The sequence below is a fragment of the Littorina saxatilis genome, unplaced genomic scaffold (assembly GCF_037325665.1).
Source record: "Littorina saxatilis isolate snail1 unplaced genomic scaffold, US_GU_Lsax_2.0 scaffold_1019, whole genome shotgun sequence".
NCBI lineage: Eukaryota > Metazoa > Mollusca > Gastropoda > Littorinimorpha > Littorinidae > Littorina > Littorina saxatilis.
Genome location: NW_027126685.1, coordinates 8,378 through 20,201, shown reverse-complemented (window position 1 = coordinate 20,201; position 11,824 = coordinate 8,378). Strand labels below are relative to the sequence as shown.

The following is an 11,824-nucleotide window of genomic DNA, read 5'->3' as shown; positions in this document are numbered from 1 at the left end:
ATCAATACCATACAAAGATAAATTGCAGTAGAGTGATTTGGATACAACAATAAACAAAGCTGTTGTGTTCAACATCTAATTACAGTTTACATTGATTTAATTGTTTGGTCATCATCTTTCTCTTCTCCATTAACTCTGTGAAGAGTCAGTGAGACACTGAATAACTGTTCACCAGTTTCTTCCAGCTGTCCTTTGTGTCACTGTCAGTACAGTATACATACAAATAATCTCCCATGGCAACAATGTTTCCCTGACATTATTGAAAAGAAATATGCATTGACAAAATATTTACCCAGGAAAACAAGTGAACATACGTAGCTTGGCTTGCTGCAGCCTTCGGAAGGGGGGGGGGGGGGGGGGGGGGGGGGGGGTGGGGGTGGGGGTGGGGGGAGGAGGAAGTTTACTCCTCTGGGTACTTCCCAATAGTTGAATGTCCTCAAAAGGCTCTCCTGGCTGAGAAAACTAAGCTGCTTTTAGCTAGGTGAATAGGTACAAATCACAACCTAGGCTTTCAGATCCAGTAGATGTCCCTCTCTCTCCACCTCCTTTATTTGTCATAAAGGTCATTTTCAGATACAATATATTCTGTCAAGTCGGACCATAGAAAGCTTGATTTTGTATCAATCTTGGCTAAACACCATCACAAATGGTCCATTACATCAACAAGGAAAGAATATAAACCGTTCTTAACAGCATCGTTAAACTGTCATTATTAACATATCAACATTTGTGTCACAGGCAAGTCAAGAAAACTTATCTCATGTTAAATGGCATCAAAATTGGTCCAATAGAATCAAATCAAAATAATATAATTTTGTTATGGTTATTAACATCAAAGCTCTTGCACATCACACACACATATGTAAACAAATAAAATACTGTGCATCATAACCAGCCTCTGTGGCTAGCGTCGTGGATTTGGGGGTGGATGGTGGTGAGTACCAGTCTTATTACACACATATACATCTATGGAATTGTTTGGCTCTGACTCTTACCCACAATTGAATATATGCTATGGGCTCAAATGGGAAGACTTGGGGCTACACAGTGGAGTTTCACCTACTTAATGGATGAGTCTCCAAGAGTTGCTCAAATTGCCTGACCAAAACTGCAGGTGTCTGTATCTCTCAGGCCTGGTTGAAGCCAGGATAGATTATAAAAGGAAGCGTAGAGTACAGCCTTGTCTTAGACTGGAACTGAACTTTATAGCATCATCTTGAATCATCCTCGTCCTCATATATAATCATTGCCAAAAAAAAAGTATCCAATTCTGGAAAGAGAAGACAAGACCAAAAAACCCATCTCAGGACCATCCATTTATGGCCGGAACCCAACATACACTGCAGCCTGACATCAAAATGTAAGACGCACCTAACAACTGTGCTGCATAAGACCAACTGTACAATACACTTCACACCAAAAACATCATCTGAGGACCATCCGTTTATCCATTTTCGGAAGATCAACTCCTCGATTTACCCTGAGCAAAAAGCTGGCAACTTTAGTTTTCTGCACTACATCAAGGGTTTGTCTGTAGATGCTACGATGGATTCGCAGGTCATGACCCAAGAATGTGGCAAGCATATCTTGATCTAACTCAGAGATAGCCATAGCCTGACTCAGTGTGGCTAATTGCTTGCGCAATGTTGTTGGAGTGAATAATGACGCATCTGAGCAGCATTGGCATACTCTTCAGTCTTGCAACACTTGTGAACCACGGTATGGCCTTTGACCAGTGGCTGTGATAAACAGGTAAGGCGAGTGTAAGTCCATGAGGGAGCGCATGGCAATCAGCGACTCAACACTTTCCACCATGCTTGGTGTCAAAAGTATTGGAACTGCTCTATTGAATTTCCCCCTGATCTCAACCCTGTGAAAGATGTTTCTTTCTTTCTTTCTTTATTTGGTGTTTAACGTCGTTTTCAACCATTCAAGGTTATATCGCGACAGGGAAAGGGGGGAGATGGGATAGGGGAAAGATGGGATAGAGCAACTTGTTAATTGTTTCTTGTTCACAAAAGCACTAATCAAAAAATTGCTCCAGGGGCTTGCAACGTAGTACAATATATGACCTTACTGGGTGTGAAAGATGTTGACAAGTTTCTTTTTAGTTTCAGTCAAGTCTGCCAATCACTGGAGTACAAAGCCTCAAACCGCTCACACTTGTTTTGGGTGTCATTATCATTGATCTTAATTGCCTCTGCTTTCATGATTTGTGCACACTTTTTCAAGCTGTACCCAATTTTCATTACAAGAGCACCTTTGCTATACATGTTTGCTGTTTGATCGAATTCACCAAGCTCTCGAACTGACTTCAACACTGCGTCAAAATTGGCTGGGTCAATGGCCTGAGTTAAGTTTGCAACTTGCATTGATGTGTTCTTCCTTAGCAGTAGACAAAGCCTCCCGAGCTCTCTCAAACGGCCATTGATCTGACCATATGTGTGCTCTTCACAATCTCTTCTGGAATATAGTCTCTTGCCATATCTCACAATCAATGAATCTGCCATGACAATACGCCCAATGTCATCTTTCTTAAGTTTGGACAAAACATTTGCGAAAAATGATGAACTGACATCAGGAGGCAGGGGAAGCAATAGCCTGCCAATGATGGCACACTGTCCTTTCTTCAAGCGTTTTGAATCACAAGATCTGTGTGGGCAGATTGGTTCAAGTTTGGACAAGAGCTGTCTGCGATAAATAGCTTTGCAGTGAGGACATGCCCTATAGTCTGGTTGTGTTGTAGGTTCTATGCTCTTTCTGTATTTCGGAATCAGCGGTCCTTCTTTCTTTCTTTATTTGGTGTTTAACGTCGTTTTCAACCACGAAGGTTATATCGCGACGGAGAAAGGGTGGAGATGGGATAGAGCCACTTGTCAATTGTTTCTTGTTCACAAAAGCACTAATACAAAATTTGCTCCAGGGGCTTGCAACGTAGTACAATATATTACCTTACTGGGAGAATGCAAGTTTCCAGTACAAAGGACTTAACATTTCTTACATACTGCTTGACTAAAATCTTTACAAAAATTGACTATATTCTATACAAGAAACACTTAACAAAGGTAAAAGGAGAAACAGAATCCGTTAGTCGCCTCTTATGACATGCTGGGGAGCATCGAGTAAATTCTTCCCCCTAACCCGCGGGGGTGGTCCTTCTTTATCCCCGAGAACTTTGCAGTTATAATGATAATCACCTTCATCCTGTAACTTAATAAAGGCTTTTCTCCGATCTGGATGCCCATTTCCCATTTTCAGTATTGCCGAAACCTCTGGTTCTAGAGCATGACAACGCGTGAGGTGCGTTGACATTTTTGTATTCAACTTCTGGCAAAACATGCAACAGTGTCTTTTCAACCCGCCCGTAGTACACTCTGAATCAGGCTGTGCACACGCCACAGAAGTCGGTTCATCAGGCTGTGCATACGCCACAGAAGTCGGTTCATCAGGCTGTGGACACGTGACAGAAGTCGGTCCATCATGCTGTTGGTTGTCAGTGCATCAGGCTGTGGATTTGATTTTGGCTCACTATCTTTGTGTACGCAGTCACTAAGCATAGGATACATTATTTCATCAGTAACTGATTCTTCTGATTCACTAACCCGTATGCTTTCAGAATCACTGACATAACAATCACTGTCATGTGTATCAGGGTCACTTGGCAGCCACTCCGATGAAGAAGACTCCACCATGGACATTGTTTCATTGTCCTCTTCATCAGCCAGGTCATCTGATTCAGGATTCTTCAATCGTGTCATTCTGAAAACAGAAGGGAAAAAGACATTGCTCACTCTACTAGCTCAGCTCCGCTGTGTTGTGTCTGTAAAACTAGCGGTATGCTGATGTTGTGCCAAAAGTCAACACGATAGGTATGATTCAGTGCCACAATGTGAGCATCAAAAGTAGACTCACACCCTAAAAAACAAAATGTACTTGAATATGTCAAGATTTACATTAGAAAAAAGAAGTTTAAGATAGGTCAGCATGTTATTATAGTTACATAGTGAAAATATAATTTTGTTTATTAATTTTGGTGAAAAATTACTATATGTCCAGTAATTCTGATTGCGTCAAATAAAAAATAGTACAACGCAGAAATGCCGTGTTTTCGCTGTAAAAATAGCTGACAAACTTCAAAAATAATCACTTAAAAACAAAGGGGTTGAAAACAGTGTGCCACAATCTCACTGTCTTCATTTCAGCTGTTCAAACACTGCTTACCAGTCAACATTATTGTAACATTTTATGTTTACCACACACCCGGTCATAAGCATTCCTGCAAGAACACTTTTAGCCGAGATTTCTAAAAATACAGCCTACAGCAACTTGTTTACATTCACTGAAAAATGTTACCAAAACAAAAGGAGAGTGGATATCTATCTGGTATAAAAGGAGATTAAATCCCTACCTCTCCACCTCTACAGGATGAATGAATACTTATCATCCTCCCCAACTACTGTATCTCTGGATGTGCATTCTTACCTACCCACCCTTCCGGGTTGAGCTAATTACCTACCCATCTAACAAACGACTCATCTTCTTAGCCGGATTACCATGCTGTCTGGAGTGAGTGTCTACCTACTCACCTATCTTTGGATGTGAATATCTACCAACCCACCGGTCCACAGAGGAGAAATACCCACTTATATGCCTATATATTGAAGGGATGTGAAAACCTACATATCCACCAATACAAGAGTTGTGAATCCTATGTACAGACCTCTAGAATGGAAATGAACATCTTCCAACATCCTCCCGTACCTACCTTGACGTGGTGGTGGGGCTTTGATCCATGACCATTCGAGCTAGGTCGGCGGGGGGATCAGTACTATGTTTCTCCTCCTGTCTTTATACAGCAGACAGCAGCTGGTGGGTCTCCACATCCAGGTTGGACGCACACTTCTTCAGATGGTTCTTCCGACTCTGCAAGGTGCCACAACATTCAAGATGTTACTGTCCTTTTAAGTAACAAGGAAATCTTTGAAGGGGCCACGGATATAAAAGCAAGAAACGGTAGAACATCAAACCACATGATTAAACTGACTACTGACCAGACACCACAGTGATTAAACTGCCTACTGACAAGACAGCACAATGATTAAACTGACTACTGACCAGACAGCAGAATGATTAAACTGACTACTGACCATATAGCACAATGATTAAACTGACTACCGACAAAACATCACAATGATTAAACTGACTACTGACCAGACAGCACAACCATTAAACTGACTACTGACTAGACAGCACAATGACTAAACTGACTACTGACCAGACAGCACAATGACTAAACTGACTACTGACCATACAGCACAGTGATTAAACTGACTACTGACAAGACAGCACAGTGATTAAACTGACTACTGACCAGACAGCACAATGATTAAACTGACTACTGACCAGACAGCACAGTGATTAAACTGACTACTGACCAGACAGCACAATGATTAAAATGACTACTGACCATACAGCACAATGATTCATCTGACTACTGACAAAACATCACAATGATTAAACTGACAGACACCACAGTGAGTAAACTGACTACTGACCAGACAGCACAACGATTAAACTGACTACTGACTAGACAGCACAATGACTAAACTGCCTACTGACCAGACAGCACAATGACCAAACTGACTACAGACCAAACACCACAGCGAATAAACTGACTACTGACCAGACAGCACAGCGATTAAAATGACTATGCTGACCAGACAGCACAACGATTAAACTAACTACTGATCAGACAGCACAGTGATTAAACTGACTGCTGACCAAACAGCACAATGATTAAACTGACTACTGACAAGACAGCACAATGATTAAACTGACTACTGACCAGACAGCACAGTGATTAAACTGACTACTGACCAGACAGCACAATGATTAAACTGACTACTGACCAGACAGCACAGTGATTAAACTGACTATACTGACCAGACAGCACAACGATTAAACTGACTACTGACCAGAGCGGTCGGCAGAGCCAGCCCACACATGGGACTGTCTACGACGTGAGTCTTGGCTGCTTCCAGGCCCTGACGTCTCTCCGCCGCCTCCTGTCGCTTCTTCTCCTCCTGGACACAAGAAGCAATGTGATGGTCATGACCATGGCAACACAATACAGGACACAGGAAGCAATGTGATGGTCATGACCATGGCAACACAATACAGGACACAGGAAGCAATGTGATGGTTATGACCATGGCATTTACAATACAGGACACAGGAAGCAATGTGATGGTTATGACCATGGCAACACAATACAGGACACATGAAGCAATGTGAAGCAAAGCTGACTACTGACCAGACAGCACAGCGATTAAACTGACCAGACAGCACAATGTTTAAACTGACTACTGACCAGACAGCACAACGATTAAACTGACTACTGACAAGACAGCACAGTGATTAAACAGACTACTGACCAGACAGCACAGCGATTAAACTGACTACTGACCAGACAGCACAGTGATTAAACTGACTACTGACCAGACAGCACAGTGATTAAACTGACTACTGACAAGACAGCACAGTGATTAAACTGACTACTGACCATACAGCAAAGTGATTAAACTCACTACTGACAAGACAGCACTGTGATTAAACTGACTACTGACCAGACAGCACAGTGATTAAACTGACTACTGACCATACAGCACAATGATTAAACTGACTACTGACAAGACAGCACAATGATTAAACTGACTACTGACCAGACAGCACGGTGATTAAACTGACTACTGACCAGACAGCACAATGATTAAACTGACTACTGACCAGACAGCACAATGATTAAACTGACTACTGACAAGACACCACAGTGAGTGACTAAACTAACTCCTGACAAGACATCACAATGATTAACTGACTACTGACCAGACAGCACAGCGATTATACTGACCAGACTTCACAACGATTAAACTGACTACTGACCAGAGCGGTCGGCAGAGCCAGCCCACACATGGGACTGTCGACGACGTGAGTCTTGGCTGCTTCCAGGCCCTGAGGTCTCTCCGCCGCCTCCAGTCGCTTCTTCTCCTCCTGGACACAGGAAGCAATGTGATGGTCATGACTATGGCAACACAATACAGGACACAGGAAGCAATGTGATGGTCATGACCATGGCAACACAATACAGGACACAGGAAGCAATGTGATGGTTATGACCATGGCAACACAATACAGGACACAGGAAGCAATGTGATGGTCATGACCATGGCAACACAATACAGGACTCAGGAAGCAATGTGATGGTTATGACCATGGCAACACAATACAGGACTCAGGAAGCAATGTGAAGCAAAGCTGACTACTGACCAGACAGCACAATGATTAAACTGACTACTGACAAGACAGCACAATGATTAAACTGACTACTGACCAGACAGCACAATGATTAAACTGACTACTGACCAGACAGCACAATGATTAAACTGACTACTGACAAGACAGCACAGTGATTAAACTGACTACTGACCAGACAGCACAATGATTAAACTGACTACTGACAAGACAGCACAGCGATTAAACTGACTACTGACCAGACAGCACAATGATTAAACTGACTACTGACCAGACAGCACAATGATTAAACTGACTACTGACCAGACAGCACAATGATTAAACTGACTACTGACCAGACAGCACAATGATTAAACTGACTACTGACAAGACACCACAGTGATTAAACTAACTACTGACAAGACAGCACAATGAATGATTAAACTGACTACTGACAAGACACCACAGTGATTAAACTAACTACTGATAAGACACCACAGTGATTGAACTGACTTCTGACAAGACAGCACAATGATTAAACTGACTACTGACAAGACACCACAGTGAGTGACTAAACTAACTCCTGACAAGACATCACAATGATTAACTGACAACTGACCAGACAGCACAATGATTAAACTGACTACTGACCAGACACCACAACGATTAAACGGACTTCTGGCTATACAGCACAGTGATTAAACTGACCACTGACCATACACCATAACGATTAAACTGACCACTGACCAGAGTCGTCGGCAGAGCCAGCCCACACATGGGCCTGTCGACAACGTGAGTCTTGGCTGCTTCTAGGCCCTGACGTCTCTCCACAGCCTCCTGTCGCTTCTTCTCCTCCTGAGGTTCTCCTCCTAAAATAATTATGGATTGTCACATTCCGTACCAAGCGGGTTTTGAACTTGCAGCCATGAACCATGAGTCCAACACTTAAATCATTCAACCAAGGCAGTAGGCACGTAGAATAAATCATGTTTCTCTTTCATTGAGCGTTTAACACACTTTAAGGATAATTATAATTAACCCAACACAGAGGACAGGTTGAGAGTCTATAGATCACTAAATTACCCTTAGCCATGCTAGTACTGTAGTTGTACCCATTTGATTATACACCAAAGTGGCATGAGGAAAGCTAGGACTAGGAGAAAAGTGTCTTCTGCGAGGACACAATATTAGATTGAATGATAAGATAAAAAGACACTATCAATTATCATACATATGTATAACTGGGATTTTGGTTACTGAACCATTTATCTAATGAAAAAGAAAGTAATAATAATTGAGCAGTAGAAAAGGTACACTTACAAAGAGAAGCCTGCAGCATGAGTAATCCTCTTGTGATGGGGACTCTTTAAAACAGGTCCTGCAAAGCAAACCGTGCTTGATAAAACCATGCATCCACGCTTTTGACAACATGCATCTATTGCTAGCCCCCGTATATATCACCTCAGTAATGAGAAAAAGAAGAAGTGTTTGTCTGCATTGTCATGATTGTGACAGAAAACCGTTTACAAAAAAAACAACGCACATGTGATGTTTACAGAATCAGTCTACAAATCTATTTGGACCGATGGACAAGCCTGAGAGGGATTTTAAATCATCGCAACTTAAAATTAAAAGTGAAAGTATGTGTCGCACACTCATTACATCATGACATATAATGATGTATGTATGCACAAAACCAAACTCCACTCCAGTCCAAAGCAGAAAACTGCGAAGCAAAGCCGGCAAAAGTGCCTTGGAAAGCAAGTCTAAGTACTCTAACGCGCTTCTGCGTTAGCGATTAGCAACTCGTCCCTGGTTCGCATGCTAATGTTCTACCTTAGTTAAAATCGAGGCAGTATACATAAATAAGTCATCAATGATAACTCTAGAATCAACTTACCGAATTAACAGGACCATCCCGCTAACTGCTGGCTACAGTCGCCATGTTGAAGAAAATCGGGGAATTCAGAGTGACGTCCCTTGATCGTGTGTAAGTGTTAAAAGTCCAACCAAGCTTTCGGCTGAGGCGAGTGTGACGTCCATACACGCGAAAAGCACCAAATCCTCAAAATGGGTCTCTGTACCCAAAATGATTTTTAAGGGTACAAGAGCACCTTTGCAACTCTTTCTCATGCTTAAAAAAAGTGGGTTCCTGATTCATGCACCGAGTTTTCAAATGAACCCAGTTTGTACTGAGTGTTAACTAGCCGTGAACCGGGTTTGATGGATAGGAACGTACACACACACACACACACATCCACACACACACATACACACACACACACACACACACACTCCCTGCAACACATCCACCAATCCATTCCTGATCGTTCTTATGATTCATTGCTATCGCCCTACGCCCCCACTTTCACACACACACACACACACACACACACATACACTGCCAAACACACATCCACCAATCCACTCCTGGTCGTATTTATGATCCCTTGCAATCGCCCTCGGCCCACACTTTCAGTCACACACAACACCCAAACCACACTTCCATCAATCCATTCCTGATCGTATAGTTACGATTCCTTACACCACCCAACCACCCTCCCCTCTCCTTATCCCACCCCACCCCCTCTCCCCCTTCTCCACCAACCACCACCACCAACACCACTACCACCATCGGCTTGACAAGACAAGTCAATCTTGCCCGGGGATTGTGCCGGCGATACGAGGTCTTCTTTAATTTCCGCTTATTGACCAGCGACTAAGGGCGACTTGCTGTGTTTAGTGTCCGCTTTACTGTCAACACGGGGCATAGATCGAGACAGCATGCTCACAGTGACAAGTATAACGCTCGGCCTGGGGTTGCTGGAGGCCAGGCCCGAGGTACACGAGAAAGTTACCAGCTAGATGGAAGTCAGCCGCGGTGTTGGATTAGTTGAAAATGATGTTTCTTGTGATTCCTATCAATCAGGACCCCGCAGTTTGTTCTCACCCGTTTGGGAGGCACCCACTTTTACTTCGTGCACCTCACTTTCAAGAGTCGCACGATTGTGATAAGTGGGCGAGAAACGACCTCAAATCGACCTTAGAGGTACACAGTACGATCTTGGGTTTGGATAAAAGGCCTGCAATTATAGCCCCAAAAGAAGCTCCGTTAAGGAGTTACCCCGACAAAATATGCACAATTTGGCTTTATGAAACTGAATTTCAACCTGTGTTTTATCACCGTTAAATCAGGCTGATATTTGCAGTGCTATAAGTGATACCAAACACCAGGAATACCTTACAGCATTTGTTTTCAATTTCACTTCGCCCTGTATTTTTGCTACGGAACGCACTAAGGGTTGCTGGCATTTTCTAGAGTTTGGATTTCATTTCCGGATACAGGTTGGAAGATCTCGCCTATAGATGCATGACGCGATGTGTTTCCTACAACCAGCCACATGCTGCATTAGGCCAAAAAAAAATAGGTCTATTTACGGTAACCCGACCGACCCTAGTTTTTTCGCGCGACCCTAGACTTTTTTTTGGCATTTGGGAAAAAAAAATCTTGGGTTTTTTTGCAAAATAACGTAAAAATATGGTTTTTTGGAGAAAAAAAAAATAAATAAAAATCCCGACCTACTGACCCTATTTTTTGGGCCTATGTTACCGTAAACAGACCTTTTTTTTTTTTTTGCCTTAACTGTGCCTGTGCCGTGTGTCTCTCAAATGAGCATGCGAGCAAAACCTAATCTACGTTGTGTGTTTCCTACAACCAGTTGCATTCCATTTTACTGAAGTGTGTAAATTCCCAAAAGAGGTTATGCAATAGGAAGGTTACGCCAGTTATCTCTTTGAGGTTTTGGGTGCTTACAGAGTACCGTGCCCCTTGCGGGGGGCATCAAACATCGAGGTCACAAGCAGGGTCAAGGGGAAGGTCGGCTGGGCGGACAGGAGACTATTCATTTGAAACCTGAAGACAAATAACAGATTCACCTCCACATGCACACAACAATGTTATCGATCCTTCCCAAGCTTTGATTTAGAGAAGGGCGAGTGGTTGAAAAAGCAGGATGCGTGTCACCTCGAAGAAACCATAGAACGTTAGCGGATGTGTTGGAGAGGAGGGGGTTTGGGGGGGGGGTGTTTAAGGTTTTTTGGGGGGTAGGTGGGTGGTTGCCTTTGTCTCTCTGTCTGTGTCTCTGTGAGAACGTCCATGCAGCGTGCGAATGTTAGCATGTGTGTGCATGGATATGCGTGCATGTATGCGCGTGTGTGTGTGCGTGTGGGGTGTGTGGAGTGGGTGGGTGTGGGTGGGTGAGTGTCAGTGTCTTTGTGTGTGTGTGTGTGCAAGTGTGTGTGTGTGTGTGTGTGTGTGTGTGTGTGTGTGTGTGTGCGCGTATGTGTGTAAGATTAGTACCCTGAAGGGGATCATGGGTGCCTAAGGGTGTTGATTACATCAAATGCAGCATAAGTGCCGTTTCAAAGGTTAACCTTGAAGGCCAAGACAGCGATTTCTGCTGTGTCAGCAGCAAAAACAAGTTACATCTATTTGAACTGTTCAATAACAGAATTAGGTTTGCGAAAAAGAAGC

General features: G+C 43.1%; 1 protein-coding gene across 2 annotated transcripts; it reads right to left on the bottom strand.

The window, feature by feature from the left end:
* Positions 1-376: 376 nt before the first annotated feature.
* On the bottom strand, positions 377-9,539 carry LOC138955180 (uncharacterized). 2 transcript variants are annotated; one of them, XM_070326842.1, is made up of 6 exons: positions 8,611-9,539; positions 8,038-8,159; positions 6,943-7,050; positions 5,976-6,083; positions 4,766-4,923; positions 377-3,759 (listed from the first exon to the last, which is right to left on the bottom strand). In XM_070326842.1, the coding sequence occupies exons 2-5, from the start codon at positions 8,065-8,067 to the stop codon at positions 4,849-4,851; spliced, it is 321 nt and encodes a 106-aa protein (XP_070182943.1). In that variant the 5' UTR covers positions 8,068-8,159; positions 8,611-9,539; the 3' UTR covers positions 377-3,759; positions 4,766-4,848. The 2 variants fall into 2 exon arrangements, with proteins under 2 accessions (XP_070182943.1, XP_070182944.1); XM_070326843.1 differs by lacking the exon at positions 8,611-9,539 and having other exon boundaries at positions 8,038-8,588.
* Positions 9,540-11,824: the final 2,285 nt, after the last annotated feature.